At 38.4% G+C, this 23,813-nt stretch overlaps 1 protein-coding gene across 5 annotated transcripts in view; it reads right to left on the bottom strand.

Annotated features, from left to right (window-relative positions):
• Positions 1 to 23,813, bottom strand: part of GIGYF2 (GRB10 interacting GYF protein 2) — a 146,500-nt gene that overhangs the window by 95,899 nt on the left and 26,788 nt on the right. For all 5 annotated transcript variants that reach the window (XM_030327408.2, XM_030327406.1, XM_030327407.1 and 2 more), the window contains 3 exons: positions 18,514 to 18,597; positions 6,950 to 7,079; positions 5,924 to 6,019 (listed from right to left, as the gene is read on the bottom strand). In XM_030327408.2, coding sequence (XP_030183268.1) covers positions 5,924 to 6,019; positions 6,950 to 7,079; positions 18,514 to 18,554 — 267 coding nt within the window. In that variant the 5' untranslated portion in view covers positions 18,555 to 18,597. The remainder of the gene's footprint in view (positions 1 to 5,923; positions 6,020 to 6,949; positions 7,080 to 18,513; positions 18,598 to 23,813) is intronic.

The following is a 23,813-nucleotide window of genomic DNA, read 5'->3' as shown; positions in this document are numbered from 1 at the left end:
GGACTTCTATTCCACTGACCTGTAGGTCTATCCTTATACCACAGTTGTGATCCCTGTAGTTTTGTAGTAAAGTTCTGAAATCGGGGAGTATGAATCTTCCAACTTTGATCTTTCTCAAAACTATTTTGACTATTTAGGGTCCCTTGCAATTCTGTACGAATTGTAGGACCAGCCTATCAATTTCTACCCCAAAACCCCTGTGATTTTGATGGAGACCGCACCGAGAGTAGATTGACTGGCAATATTAAGTCTTCCAAGGCTGAATGAACACTGATGGCTTCCCACTTATTTAGATCTTTTTTAATTTCTTTCAACAGTATTTTGTAGTTTTATGTAAAAGTCTTACATCCCCTTGGTTAAATCTGTAACTATGTACTTTATTGTTTTTGATGCTATTGTAAATGAAACTATTTTCATAATTCCCTTTGCAGATTATGTCAATCCTGACCCCTACAACTGTGCTGAATTCATTTATTAGTGCTAATAGTTTTTTGTATGTGGATTCTTTAAGATATTCTACATGTAGGATCATGTCACCTGAAAATAGACATAGTTTTACTTCTTCTCTTCCTTCTTATTTTTTTAATGTTTCTTTATTTTTGAGAGAGAGCACAAGCAGGGCAGGGACAGAGAGAGGGAGACAGGATCTAAAGCAGGCTGTGCACTGATAAGAGTGAGCCTGATGTGGGGCTCGGAATCGCAAACTGCGAGATCATGATCTGAGCTGGAGTTGGATGTTCAACTGGACTGAGCCACCCAGGTGCCCCTTTACTCTTCCTTTTTAGAGGTCTCTTATGTCCTTTTCTAGCCTAAATGCTCTGGCACAATGTTGGATATCAGTAGTAAAAGCAGGTAACCTTGTCTTGTTCCCAATTTTAGGGGAAAAGCTTTCAGTCTTCCACAGCTGGGAATGAGGTTAGCTGTGGGTTTTTCAAAATGCCTTTAATCATGTTGAAGGTCCCTTCTATTACCTTCGCTGACAGTTTTATCAAGAAAAGTGATTAATTTTGTCAAACACTTTTTCTGTGCCAACTGAGATGATCAAGTGGTTTTTCTTTGGTTCGATTAATGTGGTATATTACATTGATTTTCCTTATGTTGCACCACGTTTGCATTCTGAGTATAAATTCCACTCGGTCATGGTGTATAATCCTTTTAATATGCTGTTGGATTCAGTCTGTATTGGTATATTTGGCAACTAAAGATATACAAAGAAAACAAACTGCAATAAAACATACTAAATGTTAACAGTAATTATCATGTAATTATCTCTACATGATGAGTTTATGGGGGAGATTCTCTCCTTTATACTTTTCTGTATTTTCTACAATGAATATGAGTACCTTTTATTTTAAAACACGTAAGATTTTATTGATACAGAGTATATAAAGAAATTGTAAAATCACCATGAAAGACAAACCGAGTAAAACAATGGACAAATAACACAAGCAAATCAAAAACCATAATGACCATGAGCATATGAAAAGATGATCCAGCTACTAGTTACTAGTGAGATACAAATTAAAAACAACTATCACAGCCAATGTTTTGGCCAAAATGTAAAAAACAAAAGCTGGGGGTTTGCATAAAAATGAGTCCTCTTATTTGCTGCAGGTAAAAGTGCAAAAGGGCTTAAAACACTACAGAAACAAATGTAGCAACACCTACATTACATTATCCACATCTGTGCATTTATAAAAATGTAAAGAACCATACACCAAAAACCAAAGAGGTGAAAAATCTGTACACTGAAAACTACAGAAAGCTTATGAAAGAAACTGAAGACACAAAAAAATGGAAAAATATTCCACGTTCTTGGATAGGGAGAACAAATATTGTTAAAATGTCAATACTACCCAAAGCATTCTACATAGTCAATGCAATACCTATCAAAATAACACCAACATTCTTCACAGAGCTAGAACAAACAATCCTAAAATGTGTACAGAACCAGAAAAGGTCCCGAATAGCCAAAGCAATCTTGAAAAAGAAAACCAAAGCTGAAGGCATCACAATCCTAGACTTCAAGCTGTATTACAAAGCTGAACTCATCAAGACAATATGGTACTGGCACAAAAACAGACACTCAGATCAATGGAACAGAATAGAGAACCCACAAATGGACCCACAAACATACGGCCAACTAATCTTTGACAAAGCAGGAAAGAATATCCAGTGGAATAAAGACAGTCTCTTCAGCAAGTGGTGCTGGGGAAACTGGACAGCGACATGCAGAAGAATGAACCTGGACCACTTTCCTACACCATACACAAAAATGAACTCAAAATGGATGAAAGACCTAAACATTAAGACAGGAAGCCATCAAAATCCTAAAGAAGGCAGGCAAAAAACTCTTTGACCTCGGCTGCATCAACTTCTCACTCAACATGTCTCTGGAAGCAAGGAAAACAAAAGCAAAAATGAACTATTGGGACCACGTCAAAATAAAAAGCTTCTGCACAGCAAAGGAAACAATCGGCAAAACTACAAGGCAATCGACAGAATGGGAGAAGATATTTGCAAATGACATATCAGATAAAGGGTTAGTATCCAAAATCTACAAAGAACTTATCAAACTCAACACCCAAAAAACAAATAATCCAGTGAAGAAATGGGCAAAAGACATGAATAGACACTTCTCCAAAGAAGACATCCAGATGGCCAACCAACACATGAAAAGATGCTCAACATCACTCATCATCAGGGAAATACAAATTAAAACCACCATGAGATACCACCTCACACCTGTCAGGATGGCTAACATTAACAACTCAGGCAACAACAGATGTTGGAGAGGATGTGGAGAAAGAGGATCTCTTTTGCACTGCTGGGGGGAATGCAAATTGTTGCAGCCACTCTGGAAAACAGGATGGAGCTTCCTCAAAAAATTAAAAATAGAACTACCCTACGACCTAGGCATTTATCCACGGGATACAGCTATGCTGTTTTGAAGGGGCACATGCACCCTAATGTTTATAGCAGCACTATCGACAATAGCCAAAGTAAGGAAAGAGCCCAAATGTCCATCGATGGATGAATGGATAAAGAAGATGTGGTATATATACATACAATGGAGTATTATTCGGCAATCAAAAAGAATGAAATCTTGCCACTGGCAACTACATGGGTGGAACTGGAGGGTATTATGCTAAGTGAAATTAGCCAGAGAAAGATAAATATCATATGACTTCACTCCTATGAGGAATTTAAGACACAGAACAGATAACATAAGGGAAGGGAAGCAAAACTAATATAAAAACAGGGAGGGGGACAAAACATAAGAGACTCTTAAATATAGAGAACAAACAGAGGGATGCTGGAGGGATTGTGGGAGGGGAGATGGGCTAAATGGGTAAGGGGCATTAAAGAATCTACTCCTGAAATCATTGTTGCACTAAATGCTAACTAACCTGGATATAAATTTTTAAAAAAGAAATATTTAAATATTTAAAAAAACACAAAGAATCAAATAATAATAATAATAATAATAATTTTAAAAAATACAGAACCAAATCCAGCAATTCCAATTTTACAACACATGTTCTAAGAATGATTACTTTAGCATAATTTGCAACAGCAAAGTTTGAAAACAACCTACGTATCTAACCAGAAGAGACTGGAAAAACTCTGGATTTTCTCACTTAAGAAATACTAGGCAAGAGAGATGAACAAACTAAAGCTATGTGTATTAACATAGATAAATCTAAAATCATGACTGAAAAAAAAAAAGCAAGCTGCAGAATAAAAACTATAGTATGCTACCTTCAATACAAAATTCATAACCCTATAGGGGCACCCAGCTGGCTCAGTCAGTAGAGCACACAAGTCTTGATCTCAGGGTTGTGAGTTCAAGTCCCATGTTGAATGCAGAGATTACTTAAAAACAAACTCTAGGGGCACCTGGCTGGCTCAGTACATACAGCGTGTGACTCTCAATCTCAGGGCAGTGGCCCCACAATAAGTGCAGACATTACTTTCAAAGATATTTTTAAAATAATAATACAAATTTTTTTTAAATTTTATAGCCCTATAAAATGAAACTTTTATAGCAAGAGAATACACAAGCATGTAATGAAAATAATAAAACATGAATGAGAAAAATAATCCAATTCAAAGTAATCCCTGGGAAAGAAGGGGTATAGTATACCCCAGGCAGTCTCAAATGAGAAATCTTATTTTTTAAAACAAAAACACACACAAATATGTAATGGTTTTAAGATTTATATATCTGAATTGTAAACGTATCGTTATTTGTAGTAATACTTTCAAATTTGTCTGTTTCAAATACTTTATAATAGGAATATTTTTAAGAAAAACTAAACCAAAATATAGCCAAATGTCAAATCTATTTGAAAAGGAAATTGGCCAGTTTTGAAAAGGAAATTCCCAGCCATCACTGTGTACTCCCTTTCCTGTGTACTCCTTATAGCAATAAACACCTTTTGGTCAATGAAAATATCTGATGATTCTAGATGAAATTACATTTCAGGAATAAAGACAGAACTAGCCTAATTCAGAAGAAATCATAAAACAAAAACTGCTTATGACACTATGGTGATGAAAATCACCAAAGATTAATAATATCACACCTGTTTTAGAACTCAACACGGTTCTGACAGAGGTCTTCTAACAAGCCTTTTTTTTTTTTTTTAATGTTTGTTTATTTTTGAGAGAGAGAGCACAAACAGGGAAGGGGCAGAGAGGTGAAGGGGGACAGAGGACCCTAAGTGGCCTCTGCACTGACAGCAGGGAGCCGATGAGGGGCTTGAACTCACGAATCATGAGATCATGACCTGAGCCAGTCAGACACTCAACCGACTGAGCCACCCAGGCGCCACAGCCTCTCTTTCTTAATAGTGATATCTTCATAGAAAATATGGCCAGAGTGTAAACGAAATACCCAGAGTTACCACAAAAAATAATGATGAAATGTTCTGGAATTAAACAGTGGTGACGGTTATACAACTCTGTGAATATATTAAAACTCACCGAATTGTATACTTTAAAAGAGTAAACATAGGCACAGCTGGGTGGCTCAGTCAGTTAAGCGTCCGACTCTTGATTTTGGCTCAGTCATAATCACACGATTCAGGAGTTCAAATCCCGCAACAGTCTCTGTGCTGACAGTAGAAAGCCTGCTTGGGATTCTCTCTCCTTCTCTCTCTGTCCCTCCCCCACTCTCTCTCTCCCTCCTTCTCACTCTCTCTCTCACTCTCAAAATAAATAAACGTAAAGAAAAGAGTGACTATTGTGACATATGAACTATGTCTCAAGAAAGCTGTTTTTAAAATTAAAAAAGCAAAAAAACAGTGATGATTCATTTACAGTGGCATTCCAACATTCCAACAAAGCTCCTTTTTTTCCATTTACTGCAATTACCATAAGTTCCATAAAACCAAAAACTCTTATTTATCTTTGGAAAGAGCACACTATAAATAAAGACAACACTAAATCTACTTTCCAGCCTAAAAATCTAACTTTCTCACAATGTCATACACAAAAATCTGTGATAGAACTACACATTTTTAAGCATATTTTGAGCTGAAAATCTACATTTTCCTTTAGTGGCAGAATGCTCTGGTGAGAAATCAGGTTGCCAATTACTTCTGACAACTACATTTTTCTGAAAAGAAGGCCCTACCTCCCCCCAAAATCACCTCTACTCAAGTAAATTATAAGGGATGGCTCCTATCATCCATAAGGAAATAGAAACATTTCCTTACCTCTACAGAATACTCAAAGCTTCAGAACTAAAGCAGAATCTCATCTACCAAGATAGGCATTCACATATCAAGAAAACAGAAAGCAGGTGGCAGACCTGTGGGGATGTTGGGGCCTTAGAGCCTAAGTGGTAACTCCCTGTTTTCATAACTCAGTGGAAAGGAACAAGGGTTTGACCTAAGGCTCAAAGTTAGACACAAACCTGTTCTTCTTCTGTAAAGGGTACAAGAGCCAACGGAGGCAGGGGCTCCTCCTGTAGGATAGGCAGAAATTCTTTATCCAGAAGGTCTGAAGGTATCTGTATGACCAAACACATGACCATGAAATTAATGCTATCCCTCCAATTAACAAAAATTATAAAAAAAGAAAAAAATACTCTTCTGTTTATCTCTTGGTGATTGTTACAAATATGGAATAAAGCTTATTCAACCACAATTACCTCCAGTAGTACTTACATATTCTGAGAAGGTTAAATATTAACAACCCCAGTCCCTTTCCTCTCCCTCCCATCAGACCACCACTTTAGATTTGATATACAGCATTAACTCTGGCATTCCAGAGTGCACAGTGGAAGGGTAAATATCCTCACATTTAACTCAAGGCACAAGGCAGTAAAGAGTTTCATAAGCAATTTTATCTGTCCTCAGCAGCCATCATTAAAATGTGACATCCCCAACCCATTAATAAAAGCAAAAACAAAGTATATTGTTAAAACAGAAAATATTATCTCTCACTAGTCAGATAGTTAAGTGTACTTTACACTGTTTGGGTTTTGACCATTTATAGGAAACACAAATGTGGTAACATATTTTAAGATGTTCTCTCTGCTAAAAATCGTATATTTAACACAAGAAGGGAAAAAAAGCAGCAACTCCTCTTCTCACTCGTAACTTCTAACTGAAAAGAGGTACAATAAAGACAAGAAATTCCTCCTTTCTCAGACATCAAACTGGGATAGAAATGGACATGAATGAGACATTGAGAGGAAATCAGACAAAGTATTAAGTGCTGAATATTCTGTTTCCATGAAGTTTTCTATTCCTATAATGAAATCTCAGGTCCTCAGTAAAAAACACGGGCTCCTTACACTTAGAAGATTCTCTGTCAATTACTACAGGTTTCAAAGCAGGAACAAACAGAAAAACCATGAGTCCATCATCTATCAATGTATCACTGTACATACCCTGAAATCTCATTCCTAATTCTGAAGTCTTTCCTTTTTCCTTACCTTGTTATCTTTAAGGAAAAGTGCTAACATTTCTTCTCTACCATAACGATAGTCTGCTAACTTATACTTCGGCAAAGCTGGAGAAAGAGGAGGGGATGTGATACTCCCACCACTGGACAGAGCTCGGAGCCTAGGAGAGACATAAAATACAAAAATGAAGGGTCAAATATCCTGGCACCAAGGACTTTTGTTTTTATGTGCTATAAAAATGTTCACTTTAGGTCTTTAAAAGAACAGAAAGAAATCCCATTATCTCAAGATTTTAGCTTTCATATAACCATTGTCACAACACGTTGAGAGCAGTTCACTGAGAAACAGACAACCATGTGGTAATTCCCTAACTTAAAGAGGTATCATGATATATCCTTGAGAAATCTGGAGTGAAAAGGTGACACTGTTTCAAACTTGTAATATCTTAAGCAGGCTTCATACCCAGCACAGAGCCCAATGTGGAGCTTACATTCTTTTTTTTTTTTTTTAGTGTCTGTATTTATTTTTGAGACAGAGGGAGACAGAGCACTGAGCAGAGGGGGGGCAGAGAGAGGGAGACAGAATCTGAAACAGGCTCCAGGCTCCGAGCTGTCAGCACACAGTCCTACGCGGGGCTCGAACTCTCAACCACGAGATCATGACCTGAGCCGAAGTCAGATGCTCATCCAACTGAGCCATCCAGGCGCCCCCCAATGTGGAGCTTAAACTCACCACCCTGAGATCAAGACCTGAGCTGAGATCAAGAGTTGGACACTCAACCAACTGAGCCAGGCAGGTACCCCTTGAAATTATAAAGGTAACCTGATTAAAGTAAGGGGCACCTGGCTGGCTCAGTCACAAGAACATGCGACTCTTGATCTTGGAGCTGTGAACTCGACCCCTACGTTGGGTATGGACATTACCTAAAAATAAAATCTTTTTAAAAAAGAAGTGAAATATCACCTTCTACCTGTTAGATTAATAAGAATTAATAAATCTGACAATACTAATTAATAAATCTGGAGTATCAGTTGCTAGTAAGTATGAAAACCAATGGAAATTCTCAAGTAGTAACTGTGGGATTGTAATGGAACAAGCACTTCAAAGAATAATCTGCTAATGTTTAATAAAATATTTAGCAAAGTATACTACACGAAAGAAAAAGCAAACACAGAAGGTTAGGAGCGCCTGGGTGGCTTAGTCAGTTGAGCATCCAACTGCTGATCTCGGCTCAGGTCATGATCTCACGGTATGTGGGACTGAGCCTCACACTGGGCTCCGCACTGGAAGTGTGACCCTGCTTGGGATTCTTGCTCTCTCTCAAAATAAATAAATAAACTTAAAAAAAAAAACAACACAGCTTACAAAAAAGAGATACACGTAAACCTGTAAATAAGTTTACACTGTTTAAGAACCATACAAAATGTAGCAAAAGTATAGACACAAACATGAACTGACAAATATAAAACTCAACATAAGATTCTATGTGCAAAGAAAAAGACAGCATCAAGGGAGTTTTAATTATACCTGCAATGTTTTATTTTCTTAGCTTGGCACTGGGTACATGGATATTTGCTACAATTTATACTTTTATATGCCTGTAATATTTCATGATTCATTTTTAATAAAAGCAATCAATGATCAATGTAGAGAAATTCAAAATGCAGTGAAGAATGAAAATACAAAAAAAAGAAAAATTTAACCCATATTTACTGTTAGGCAGAAAAAATATATAACCCTAAAAGGAATGGAACTGGGGAAAGAGGAACATTTTTTTAATTTTATAAGATGCTTTTATTTTAAAAAGGTGGGGGAACCTCAGCAAAAAATGGCAAGAGTAAGATCCCACTGCAGCACTGTGTCAAAGAGCAAGTGGCAAAACTATCAGCAGCAACTCATTGTCTGGGGGCCGCCTGAAGTTCTATAAAGTAGTAAGTACCAAGGGTAAAAGGGGCCAGTGTACTTTAGCCTAAATGAAAATTCAACAGAAACATTAAAATACATCCCCAAATTGCTAACTTCATTCACATCAGCAAAAAAGAAAAGAATAATCTACACAGTAAAAAAAAAAAAAAAAAAAGAAAGAAATCAGAGCATTGTAATACCAAAAAAAGGGGGAAAAAAGGAATGTATTAGTAAATTCAATGGTAGAGTCTTTTCTCAATGTTTCTATCTTCTCTTTTGCACTTACTTTTTTTTAACATTCATGGGCAATTTTGAACATTTATAAAAGCCAAGAATTACAGAACAAACTCTCATGTACCACTCACCCAGCCCTCAGCTCAATAACCCATGGCCAACCCTGCTCGTTCCACCACCCCATCTAACCCTTCTTTAATACCGTTTTGAAGGAAATCATACGCTTTCAAAGATTTTTTGAAGGGAATTATTTTCAAGATTTTTTGAGGAAATTTTTGAAGGGAAGTTATTTCATGTGTAAATACTTTAGAATGTTCTAAAAGATAAGGATTTTTTTCTAGTCTGGATTTTGCTGATCTTATTCCGGTGATATAGGTTTACCATGTTTCGCTGTTCTCTGCATTTCTGTACACTGGTGACTGCAAGTGAAGAGTACTTCGATGTGGCGGTGTGTAATGCCATCAGGAGGCAGTCCCTGGTTTTATGGGTCTAGCAATCCCTGAACCAATGCCTGCATAGGTCCCTAAGTTCACTAAGGTTACAAAGTGATTTTATTTTATTCTTTATTAGCGGGAGTATTTCTACAAGGAGAAACTTCTCTCTTAACACTATTTGGTGTTGTTACTCGGTAGGAAATAGGTTGTTCCTATAAGAACTCATGTTGTTCTTATAGGAAAGTTAGAAAAAAAGCCTTCTTAGTTTTCAAAATAAGGACTTAGTTCACTAGCATTCTCCAATGGTAACAAATTATTTTTTATTAAAGTATTTCAATTCAATGCACTTCACCATGTCCAAATTGTCTCATCCTTTTTTGCTTTTTAAGTAGGTTCCCCACCCAAGGTGGGGCTTGAACTCCCAACCCTGAGATCAAGAGTCGTATGCTGCACCAACTGAGCCAGTCAGGCGCCCCTCAAATTGTCTCCTCTTTGGCCGTGGGAGATTCTTCAGGTTGGCTCCTAATTCTGACACAACCCTAGCAGTCTTTAACAGCTTCTTTTCTATCTGCTGTGTCAAAATGTTCCCGGCACAGCTTATTATTTCTTGCCTCAGCCCTAGAATCAACTGCTTCTCCAGGGAGCCTGATTCTCTTTGGTACATACTAAGAGCACAATTTAGGGGCCAAGAGTACTCACTGCTACTAGGTTGGTCTTTTGTTTTCTTTCCGATTATTCTTGGACTTTGAGGTCACTTAGTCCAACTCCTGTAAGACAGGTTGGAACAACCAGGAAAGACAACATGCCCGCAAAGAAGTGATCCAACCTCTGTTGAAGGACCTTCCAGGAAACTGCTTTCCATCAAATTCACGTAAAGCTGGATTCTCTCCTGACGAAGTGGAATTAATACCCACTCAGAGCTGAGGCTGGGAATTTTACATACGCACTACCTCATTTCATTTCATTTCAGCTCTGCAACAACCCCAGTAACAAACAAGGGTTACACAACTTGCCCACACAGACAGAGCAAAGATGCAAACATAGGTTTTCATGACTAAAAAGATCAAAATCCTTCCATCAATATATCTCAAAATTTTATTTAAAATAGCCAGGGTTTATTCTGCCACACGTTAATTTTAAAATATATGTATTTTATTAGAAATTATTTTAACCTATCTTTCTTATACTGAGCCGATGTGCTCGCCAATAGTTTCTACCACTAGAGGGCATATCTAGGTGCTCTTTCAAGTGAAAATCATTCCCAAAGTGGCAAATAGTCACAATGCCTCAAGAGTCTTTCCTTCTCATGGCCCAACATCCCTAATTTGTTCATCAGCTCCTGACAAGTGGCTTCAAATCCACTCACCACCCCGGTTCCCTTCCAGTGGATCCCCATCACCCATGCCCAAGAGCTCCTCCAGTGTCCAGGACTGAATACTTCTTATAGGCACCACATTTATTAAGAGTAATGTAACCAGAGCGCATTCTCAAGAGATTCCTCCAGCTACTGTGAAGAGAACAGCCAAACAAATGGAGAGTAATTCAAACAAAGATGGTGGCCTGAATAAGGATAATTGTGCTCTACTTAATAATTGACAAATCCTATTCCAAGGCCCTCTTCACCTACAGATATTTGGAAAAGCTAACTCATACCTGGGTAATAAATATCCCTAAAACCCCACCAGTGATCTTTAACCTCTCTTGGCTCTTGCTCCATACAAGCCTCTCTTCTAGAAATTTAATCCCTATTTGCTTTCCCCTCAGTCTCTAAGTATACCTAAAAGTGATGTGTTTAGGGGCCCCTGGGTGGCTCAGTCAGTTGAGTGTCCGACTTCAGCTCAGGTCATGATCTCATGGGTCATGAGTTCGAGCCCCAAGTCAGGCTCACTGCAGTCAGTGTAGAGTCTGCTTCAGATCCGCCGTCCCCCTCTCTCTGTGTCCCTCCCCCACTCACGCGGTCTCAAAAATAAACATTAAAAAAAAAAAAGTTGGGGTTCCTGAGTGCCTCAGTCACTTAAGTGTCCAACTTCAGCTCAGGTGATGATCTCGCAGTTCACGAGTTCGAGTCCTGTGTCAGGCTCTGTGCTGACAGTCAGAGCCTGGAGCCTCCTTCAGATTCTGTGTCCCCCTCTCTCTCTACCCATCTCCCACTTGCACTCTCTCTCTCAAAAATAAAAATTAAAAAAAAAAAGTCCCCTCTCTCTCTGCCTTGCCTTGCTTGCGCTCTCTCTCTCAAAAATAAATTTTAAAAAAATTTTCTATAAAATACAATTGTTAGGGGTGCCTGGGTGGCTCAGTCGGTTAGGCATCCGACTTCAGCTCAGGTCATGATCTCATAGTCCATGAGTTCGAGCCCTGCGTCAGGCTCTGTGCTGACAGCTCAAAGCCTGGAACCTGCTTCAGATTGTGTCTCCCTCTCTCTCTGCCCCTCCCCTGCTCATGCTCTGTCTCTGTCTCAAAAATAAATAAAAACATTAAAAAAAATTTTTTAGTACAATTTTTTCAAATTTAAAGCTGGAAATAATTTTTAAAACTAAAAAATAAGTAACAGTGATTTGTTTAAAACCCCTTTAATGCAGCATCCCCCCTAGCTATGCACCACTGCATGCACCCCCAAACAATGCACCACATTCCCCCAGTTACGCACCTCTTCCATTCAGAAATATCCCCAACAACCCCAATTACGGGTCACTTCAAAACCCAGAGCAATCTGGATTCTCCCCTTCAATTCCACTACTCCAGTAGAGTTCACAAATAACATCACCAAATCCAAGGGACAATTTCCTATCTTTGACAGCATCTTCCTGGCCATACTGAGATCTGTTTAACACAAGAGGCCCACTTCTATTGTAAGTAGTAGTAACTAACAGGTAGCAGTAGCAGGGCCTCCTAAAACCCATGATACCCCCAAAATCTTCACTTATTATTGTCCCAAATCCTAATGTCAGCTTATGAAAGCAATGTGAAGTGTCAATATAGATGTGTGAAGTCAAAAAACATTTCTGGGTAAGCTCCTGATTCTCAACTCTGGCCCTGACCTCTCCCCTAGAGAACAAGGCTTTCATTTACGATCACTTACAGCCTCTCCACTTTAGCCCCAAACCCCACTCATCAGCTTATTCATTCCAACCCCCTTCATCACCGTATTCCCAAAGGCAGATAAGGACACCACCATCTAAACCACTGGATTACCAGTCAGGGAATCACGCTTTACTCATTCTACCATTGCCCATACCTAATTACCAGATCCTACCAGTTTTAAATCCTACATCTTGGGGTGCCTGGGTGGCTCAGTTGGTTAAGCATCCAACTTCAGCTCAGGTCATGATCCCACAGTCCACAAGTTCGAGCCCTGCGTCGAGCTCTGTGCTGACAGCTCAGAGCCTGGAGCCTGCTTTGGATTCTCTGTCTCCCTCTCTCTCAAAAATAAATAAACATTAAATCCTAAATCTCTCAAGCCATCCCATGGATCAACTAACCCATTATTGTCCACACTTTCATTTCTTACCTGGACTGCTGCAACAGCATCCTAACTGATGTACCCAGTCATCTTCCATCTCCCACAGAACTATACGTATATTCCCAATGCAAACCTGAATAAAATGTCCCCTGATTAACAACTGTTGACTGACACACGATGATCAAATAAAACCCAGAGCTTCTTAACACAGAAGGGCTGCCTCCAAGCTCATCTCTCCCACCCTTCACACTATAATAAACACAACGTCTCAGAGTTCCTCTCTCAAACTTGCTGTTTCTTGCCCCCTTGTCTTTACACGTGCCTTTTCTGCTATCAGGAATATACTTCGAAACCATTTCACTTGGGCTCCTAGGAGGAGAGGTTAAGTGGAAGGAAGGGAAAAAAGAGGCGAGTCAGAATGAGGAGGATGAGGGGTTGGAAAGAGAATTGTAGAGGGAAAGGAAGAGAGGTCGAAATCCTTAAGACCTTGGCTAGACAAAAGTACCTGCTCAACCTTCACGGATCTAACTGGCTACTGGAAGAAAAAAACTAACAAATGGTCATACAAATACACATACAGCTATCGAAGGATTCTGGAGAAAAACTTGACCCAAGTTATATCTTAAGATTATTCTGGATGCTGTAGGGAGAACCATAAGAATGAAAGCCCGAAAACATCAGGCCACTGCTGCAATGGTTTATGTCAGAGATGGTGGTGGCTTATACTGGGGTGATGGCAATAAACAGAAATGAACAGATTTCAAGAGATATGTTGGAGACGAAATTGACACAACACTGTGATGAACTAGATGTAGAGATACAGAAGTAAAAGAAACCGAATATCCAGAAAACTCCAAGACTTCCGGCTTGAGCAAATGGGCACACAGTAGTATTTCAGATTAAAAGAAATAAGTAATCCAAAAGTAGGTACCATGTCCTTTCATGTTTGTTGCGTCAGCACCTAATCCAAGGCACAGAATATAGGAGGCAGGTGAGAAATGTTTTCTAAACAAATCTTAACATTCTCTTCTAAAATACACCCCTGGATAACATCGAATTACTATCCCTTCAGACTGCATAGATGTCTTTTACTCTTTTTGAAAACTGGGATGATTAATGCATCCCATCCTCCAGAATTTCGCTCATCCCCCACAAAGATGATGGCTAATAACCCAGCAACCTCAGGTTTCCCTTCTTTGCCTCCATTTCTCCCCACCCCTTGAGACTTGAATGCCTTCATCCAACATTTACTAAGTGCCTATGTCCAGTAAGCTAGGCTAAACATGTGCTTACCAAAACTGAGAAATACAGTGCCGTTCTTCTGTTCTGAGTAAGGAAAACACATAGAAACACAACACAAAGTCGTAACTATTTCAACACAGTTATAAACAAAGTGCTTTAGGGGAAACAAATACCTCACTTTCTTGCAAGGAAACACTTGGGAAAACTTCCTTAAGACCATGTAATGAGATACAAGAAAACCTAAAGGCAATTCCTTGGCTCCTTCCCCATAAATACGACTAACTATCTGCAATCATTCCCCCTATAATAAATTCCTTAATCATCTACATTTATCTATTTTCAATCCAATGTATGTATTTATATATATAAACATATATATATATATATATATATATATATATATAAAACAAGTATAATGAATTTGGGTTTTTTTTTAAATGTCTTTAAGTATACATAACAAAATTTTGCAAAAAAAAAAAAAAGAATAAGAAAAATGGGAGGAAGCAAACCAAATGTTAGCGATGGTTCTTTGGATGGCAGGATTAAGGATAACTTGGATCTTTTCTTTTTCTTTTTCTTTTTGTACTACTGTTTCCTCCAAGGTTTTCTGGAACAAGCGTGAATTACCTTGTTACTGAAACTAACAAAAAATTTCAAAAAACCTAAACCTACCAGATTTAAAACCAAAAAAAATTGTTTTTCTTAAGGTAGTACTTAGTGTTTGGTCAAGGGTAAAGCAAACAGGCAGGGGATGGGAACTAAACTAACACAACCTTTCTGGTGGTCAATCTGTCCATACATCATCCAAAGCCTTAAAAATGAAACTGATTTAATAACTCTACTTCCAGGGAATTATTCCAAAATAAATAAGCAGCAACACAAACAAAACTGTTGAAGGCTGTATACACATATTTATAACAGAAAAACATTAAAAACAACTTTACTTTCCAACAATTCATTCACTCATTTAACAAATATTTATTGTGTACCTATTATTTGCAGGCACTGGAGATACAGCAGTGAACAAAGTATACAAAAATTGAGACCAAAGTACTTGCCCTCAGTGGAGCTCACAGTCTAGTGGGAGCTGGAGAATGGAATATAAATAATAAAGAGAATAAGTGAATACAATGTTTACCATGTTCTATTTGGATATAGGTCATGAAGAAAAAAATAAGCAGAGAAGATAGGGAATAAGAGGAAGACATTATATATAGATAGTCAGGAGAGGTCTAAGGTGGCAACATCTGAGTAAAAACAATGGTTTTATTCCTAAAAACAATGTGCTCCTCCATTAAATCTATCACACCCTTTTGAATTGCTTTGGTGATTATATAATACATACCTTTATCCCAAATACAGAGATAAGCTAAGACCCAATGACTCCACAGACCTACCTTAACAAGTCCATGTATACAGTCACCCGTAGTCTGTCTCCACCATAACTGTCAACACTCTCCCATCGTCACTACTATCCCAAGTACATCTCTTCATTTTCTCCGTCTTTCATTGAACATTTATATTTTACATCGTAATAAAAATTATGATCTTAGGAAATAAAGTATAACTAAATGTTTCTGTATGGTTCAGAGTTACACACTGACTGAATGCAATCACTCTAAACTTTGATTCTAAAGTATTCTGGACCCAGCTCCTTGCCTCAAGTTTCACAACGAATGTAATGTTACATGCAGAAAAGCACAGTAGCAGCTTCTATTTATACTGCAGCTTTCTAGTTCAGAGTTACCAGAGTTCCTTAAGGTTCTCATATATTCCCTTTGCCAAAAGGAATTTTCTTTTTTTTTTTAATGTTTATTTATTTTTGAGACAGACAGAGCATGAGCGGGGGAGGGGCAGATAGAGAGGGAGACACAGAATCCAAAGCAGCTCCAGGCTCTGAGCTGTCAGCACAGAGCCCGACGCGGGGCTCAAACTCACAGACCGTGAGATCATGACCTGAGCCGAAGTCGGACGCTCAACCGACTGAGCCACCCAGGCGCCCCAGCCAAAAGGAATTTTCATAGCTGGTAAAACAAAAAAAAGGCAGTGTGCCTACTTAGAGCCCCACTCCTCAGTTTATATGCATTTCATATGACTAAGGGAAGGCTCCTAGGCTCTAATAATGATGCCTGAAGGGTGACAATTAGGTAAAGCTACTGTTTAAGCAGGAGACTGGTAACTGTCTCCTAGTAAAGTTACTTCAACTCAAATTTGGTATAAAGCACTGGGCTGATCAAACAAAACACCATCAAACATGACTTCTGAGCATCACTGAAAAAATGTGTACCATGCTGTTGATGGACTGGGTCACTGACTGATGGACTGACACACTGAAATGACTTTGGGAACCCATGATTTAGGGCAGGGGCCAGAAAACTTTTCTCTGTAGAAGGCCAGAGAGTAAATAAACTTTTTGAGTCAGATGGCCCCTCTTGTAACCACTCAACCTTGCCACTGTAGTATGAAAACAGCCTGATAATATGGAAACAAACAGGTGTATCTGTGTTCCAATAAAATTTTATTCAAAAAAACTTTATTTATACTTCCACGGGCCATAGTTTGTCAACCCATGGTATACAGCATCCAGCTAAATGTGTACTGACTCTAGAACATCTCCAGTAGTTTTTTTCTTTTGTTTAGGCTAAATTCCTGGTGTTGCCTCTTTTTCTTAATAGATGATGGGACAGAGGGGGTAGGGGACAACTTCCTTAAATTAGCTGACAATTTTAATCATGTTTTTACAATGAAAGAAACACGTGTAAATACAAAAGAGAAGCAGTTACAAATTCTAGATAAAGGCAGAAGAGTCACACACAAAATGGTTTACAAAATGAGCTATATGGATTTAAATCCACCATATAAAGGAAGTTAATAAAATGTGAATAAAGATGTAACTATGAGAATGTTCATCAAAAATATTTTTGTAATAATGGAAAACTGAGAACGGCCTATGTATGCTACATCTACAAGTCTAGTTAAATAAACGATGGTACATCATACAATGCAACCATTTAAGATGATAGAAAACATTTATTGAAAAAAAGATACTTTTGATGTGGTTATTTTTTAAAAGCAGGTTACAAAGTTGAATGTACAGTATGATCCCATTTTCGTGAAAATTAATGTACACACACACAAATAAGCATACACAGAACCACCTGGAGAGATAAACCTATTTACAGTGGTTATCATGGATGGTAAAATTGTATCTTCCTCTGGCTTACTTGTAATTTCTAATTTCTTTAGAAACATATTGATTCAATAATAAGAAACTTATTTTTTAAATATAAACTAAAAACTAAAACAGGTACAGCATTACTTAGGTCAACATTTCCAAAATAAATTATCAAAGTATAGAACTTGCATCAGTTCTTAGAATTTCAAGTAGAGATTTCTCCTCAGTCTCCAAATGCTAACTAAAAGGGCCGAGAAAATTTAGGAATTACATATAAAAAGTATGCATAAAATAAGTTAATATGTGTCCTCAAATAGGGAGTTACTACAGAAGTCTGCATCACTTTTCAAACCACCACCACCTAAACAATCAAGAATATTTAAAACACTATTCCAATTTATCTACTATATACTGCCTCTGGTTCAAGGTTTGAAAAGAAAAAGCAACTATTCATGCCACTGACGAGAGGATCTTCAATCACCAACACTGGGGGGAAAGGAAGAAGAGGGGGGAAAAGTCACACTACAATGTGATGGATCTCAAAATTCCATAAGAATTCCATATTCAGGGTCCAAACACATCTGTAAGAGACTCAAAGGTCAATTAATTGTTATTATGGCAAATGCTATCCCAATCTTAGATGGGCTACAGTTAATAACCAGTATAATTCTGGACCACCTGCCTAGCCCATCAATAAAAAAATTCAAACAGCAATTCAATAAAAGTATGTTTTCAAAGATGTCTAGGAGTAGCACTTACAAAACAGTATTGTAGCAGAAAACATACAGATAAAAAGATTACAATTATATGTAAAATTTTATATGTACCTAGACAAGGGCTGAAACAAAAAGCAAGTAATTTGCTAGGGTGGTGGGACTGCAGGGAGTCCATTATCATTACAAAACCAGACCAAGAAAATTTCATTATTATCTAACCAGACCAAGAAAAGTTTTTTAAATATAGAATGCAGTCATTGACCAAACAGAATTTATTCCTAGACAAGCTACACTGTTTTCAACTAGGCACATAAATCAAAATCTCAAAAATATGTACATTTATAAACCACCCAACATCTGTAAAAATACCTTACTGCTGTACTAGTAGTACATCCAATATCAAGCAGGATGAGATTCTGAAAACTCACCATTCAGGCCCAAAGTTCAGTGTCTGCGTTTCCGCTGCCATTATTTTCCGTATTTTTACAATAGATTTTTATATGTGGAGAAACCTGTTAAAGAGAAAAATATCTCCATACAGTTAGTCAAGAGCAAATGCAGAATTCCAGCCCAGAAAGTCTAGCTAGGGTGTTTTATTCATTCCCGGGCAGCTATCACAATGGGTTTTAATCCGTTTACAACAATCTAGCAAGCAATGTGAAATTAACAAATCTACCTCACATTTCAATTCACATCTTCTCATGTGGGAAAAGGAGACGTGGTATTAAGATGAAGCCCATGAGATGGGTGGATGCAGACCACACAGGGCACCAGGGACCAAATTAAGGACTTTCTCCTTCAGCCACTGAGCAATAGGGAGTGAATGAAAGGTAACAGATTTACATTTTAATTTATATTACTCCTTTGCAATGACTCTCCCATAACCAACCATGAGCTATATTCAAGATTCTTAAAATAAGCACCCCCCTTTCCTATCTCACAGCTTCCCCTACAACTCTCCCCCACTTTCTGCTTAGCACTTTACACGCTAGTGATTATTTTAAAACACTGTCTTGAACCATCAATTTCATGAGTGACCTTTCAAAAGCCATTTTAAAATATCAGAGCTTAAAGTGAAGTAAGTCAAACAGGGAAAGCCAAATGCTGTAGGGTACTTCTTGTGTATGGAATCTAAAAGTGCCAATGAGTACTCAGAGAAACCAAGAGTGAGTGGTGGTCACCAGGAGCTGGGCGGTGGGGGAAACGGGGAGATATCTGGTCAAAGGGTACAAAGTTCTAGTTACAACATTAACAAGTTCTGGGGACCTAATGCACAGCAAGGTGACTATAGCTAATAATACCATATTATATACTTGAAAGTTACTAAGAGATTAGACCTTAAATTTTCTCACTACAAAAAGAAATAGCCATTACGTGCTGGAATGAGGTGTTAGCTTGATGCGATGGTGGTAATCATTTTGCAATATATAAATGTATCAAATCAACACACTATATACTTTAAACTTACACAATGCTATATGTCAACTACATCTCAAATATGGGGCAGGGGGTGGAGGATATCAGAGCTTAAAAATGGAAAATACTGTAAATATTGTAAATATACTGTAAATATCTCCAAGATAAATTCACATCACCCTGACTTTTGTTTATGTTTAGAAGATCTAAAAAACAGTTAACTGGAAAAATATGCCTCAGGACACCCGTTGGTAGAGCATTCAACTTTGATCTTGGAGTTATAGGTTCAAGTCCCATGTTGAGTGAAAGATGGCTTAAAAATATTAACCAGAAATTGGTCAAAAATGCAAAAAAGGCAAAGTAAAAGTACGTTAATGTCTATAATCAGCTATTAATTTATCTGCCCTGTGGGGAAAAAATAAAAGGAAAGAAAAAAAGGGAAGAAGCTCAGTGGGTGGGGGAAAAAAATAAAATAAAAAAAAAAAAAAAACAGGGGCATCTGGATGGCTCAGTCAACTGAGCAGCCGACTCTTGATTTTGGCTCAGGTCATGATCTCACGCTTCATGAGAGCCTGCTTGAGATTCTCTCTCTCTGCCCCTCCTCCTACTTGTGCACGCTCTCAAATTAACATTTAAAAAATAAAAATAATAAATAAATAATAACTTATCTGCCCCCCTCCTGGAAGGTATTTCCAGCCCGATTTCAACCCTGAGGGTTCTAAGATGTCCGTATTCTAACTTAATTTAACCCTGTTCCCTGCTACCTGACCAGGCAAGCTTATACACCAGACTTAAGCTGAGGTCAACTTAGAGCCCGCCCCACCTCTTAAGCAACTAGTGATTCAAGAATACAATACATAAGGGGTAACTGAGTGGCTTAGTCAGTTAAGCGACCAACTCTTGATTTTGGCTCAGACCATGATCTCACAGGTTCCTGAGATTGAGCCCCAAGTCAAGCTCTACACTGACAGCACAGAGCCTTCTTGGGATTCTCTCTCTCTCTCTCTCTCTCTGCCCCCTCCCGCTCACCTCGCACGCACTCTCTCTCTCAAAAAGTAAACAAACTTTAAAAAAAAATTGTTTTTTAATGTAAAATAAGGGGCTCCTCGGTGGCTCAGTTAGGCGTCCAACTCCTGATTTCAGTTAAGGTCATGATCCCGAGGTTGTGGGATGGAGACCCACATCGGGCTCCGTGCTGACACTCTCTCCCTCTCTCTCTCTCTCTACCTCTCCCCCTCTCCCACCATCCTTCTTTCCCTCTCCCTTAAAAGAAACATTTATTTTTAATGTAAAATAAAAAGGGGTGCCTGGGTGATGCAGTAAGTCAAGCACCTGATTCTTGATGTGCTGATGGCACAGAGCCTGTGTGGGATTCTGTCTCTCCTTGTCAGCCTCTTCCCCACTTGTGCACTCTCTCTAAATAAGTAAATAAATAAATAAACTAAAAAAAAAAATTTTTTTTTTAATGTAAGAGAGCTCATGATCTGAGCCAAAATCAAGAGCTGGTCACTTAACCGACTGAGCCACCCAGGCGCCCCTCGCAGACCACTGAAGGGAAAAAAATGTAAAATACAAATTTTAAATAATTAAAAAACTCTAGCAGAGTTTACTTCACAGGATGATTTCTTCCTTAGTAATACATAAAATAAAGAATCTCCCAACTGATACATGTTAGATTCCATTAGATTCCATTCCAACTGAAATGACTTGTCAAGGTTATGATGATCAGACCCCAAGTAAGGTGCCCACTGTAAATTAATACAGATATGCTGCTTACAAATCATCCCTGTGACCATACTTGGCATAAATCAATCAGTGTGCCTTTAAAAACTATGTGGACCTACTTGACTAATAAACAGACATGCAGAGACTACATCAACTATAAGACTTTACTGTAATAAAAAACATCTTGAAGGAGTGTTTTTACTACCATTTTAAACCCCATCCAGCCAACTGTTTTATACTCAAACCCCTGGGGCACCTTGACCATCAGAAAACAGCTCTTAATTTATAAAGCAAGTCAAGATTTGAACCAGATTGGGGGAATGCAAGCTGGTGCAGCCACTCTGGAAAACAGGATGGAGCTTCCTCAAAAAACCAAAAATAGAACTACCCTACGACCCAGCAATTGCACTACTAGGCATTTATCCACAGGATACAGGTGTGCTGTTTTGAAGGAACACATGCACCCCCATGTTTATAGCAGCACTATCAACAATAGCCAAAGTATGGAAAGAGCCCAAATGTCCATCGATGGATGAATGGATAAAGAAGATGTGGTGTATATACATATATGCATATATACATATGTGTACATATGTACACATATGTATATATGCATATATGTATATACACACACACATATACACACATACACAGTGGAGTATAACTCGGCAATCAAAAAGAATGAAACCTTGCCACTGGCAACTACATGGGTGGAACTAGAGGGTATTATGCTAAGTGAGATTAGTCAGTCAGAGAAAAACAATTATCATATGACTTCATTCATATGAGGACTTTAAGAGACAAAACAGATGAACATAAGGGAAGGGAAGCAAAAATAATATAAAAACAGGGAGGGGGACAAAACAGAAGAGACTCATAAATATGGAGAACAAACTAAGGGTTACCAGAGGGGGTGTGGGAGGAAGGATGGGCTAAATGGGTAAGGGGCATTAAGGAATCTACTCCTGAAGTCATTGTTACACAATATGCTAATTTGGATGTAAATTAAAAAAATAAATTAAATTTAAAAAAAGAACAAATGGGGGCGCCTGGGTGGCTCACTCGGTTGGGCGTCTTGACTTCGGCTCAGGTCATGATCTCACGGATCATGAGTTCGACCCCACATCGGGCTCTGTGCTGACAGCTCAGAGCCTGGAGCCTGCTTCGGTTTCTGTGTCTCCCTCTCTCTCTGCCCTCCCCTGCTTGTGCTCTGTCTCTCTCTTTCTCTCTCTCAAAAAAATAAATAAACATTAAAAAAATTTTTTTGAATAAAAAAATTAAAATTAAAGAATAAAAAAAAAAGATTTGAACCAGGCTGAATTTATAAGGCAAATGACTCTCAATTAAAAACTGAATTATTTGACAGCTATGCAAATATTAAAATCATTTAGAGATTTAAATCCCTCCCCCCCCCCCCTTAAATTACTACCTTAAGGCCACACAGGTCTTGGAAGCACAAAACTCCAAGGATACCATCACAGCAAAGGATGCAATTGGAGGCCCTGGAGTTGAACGCATAACCTGTATAACTGCCTGTATAACTGCCGGGAGCAGTCTTGAATTCCAAGACAAAACCCAGGAGCAGGCAAGGAAATCCTGTTCCAGTCCCCTTTATCATTCTACCTACAAACCTTTCAGGTAGTGTGCAACTACCATACTACACAAACATTAAAAGCTTAGTTTCTTTAACACCCTGAGCTGGAAACCTAATTACCAATTTATAACATGGTTTCCATACAAAGATTATTTCCCAATGTAAAGATTTCTGAATAATTCTTTTTTTTTTTTAATTTTTTTTTCAACGTTTATTTATTTTTGGGACAGAGAGAGACAGAGCATGAACGGGGGAGGGGCAGAGAGAGAGGGAGACACAGAATCGGAAACAGGCTCCAGGCTCTGAGCCATCAGCCCAGAGCCCGACACGGGGCTCGAACTCACGGACCGCGAGATCGTGACCTGGCTGAAGTCGGACGCTTAACCGACTGCGCCACCCAGGCGCCCCAAGATTTCTGAAGAATTCTTAAGAACCTAAGAATAATCATCCAAGTGATTTAATTATCAGCTAAAGAGATCTACATTACTCAGAATGATACTGTACTCAGGCTCTCTTTTATGAATTGAAGCAGGAAATCTAAGAGCCATGTCTGCTGAAGAAATCTCATTTAAATTCTTACAGTACTGTAATCTCTAATTCTCAAGTCCCCACCTCAAATTGCTCCTTCCAAAATCGATTTAAATGAGCTCAGTCCTAATTTTTTATGTATCTAACAGAGAGACTCTCTTACCCAATGCCCCTGAATTATATATTAGAATGGAAACTGAGCCTATTTCTCAACTGTCCTTTCTAAGATGCAGTGAGGTACTGAAATGACACAGGTTTCGCCGTGAGCTAAATGTTGTCAATGCAAAGCTCCAGGTTTGTGATCCTTAGAAAACAGCTCTGAATTTTTAGAGCAAGTCAAGATTTGGACCAGACTCTGGATGCTGTGCTCCCACCATGTTCTTCTGTCTCTCTAGACTGAGTTTTCTTGAAACTATCCCCTCTTCTTTCCTCCATGACCAGCGCTGTACTGGTACTGCTTTCCTA

The sequence above is a fragment of the Lynx canadensis genome, chromosome C1 (genome assembly GCF_007474595.2).
Source record: "Lynx canadensis isolate LIC74 chromosome C1, mLynCan4.pri.v2, whole genome shotgun sequence".
NCBI classification, from domain to species: Eukaryota; Metazoa; Chordata; class Mammalia; order Carnivora; family Felidae; genus Lynx; species Lynx canadensis.
Note: the sequence above shows the minus strand (reverse complement) of the source record. Positions and strands in the feature narration are given on the sequence as shown.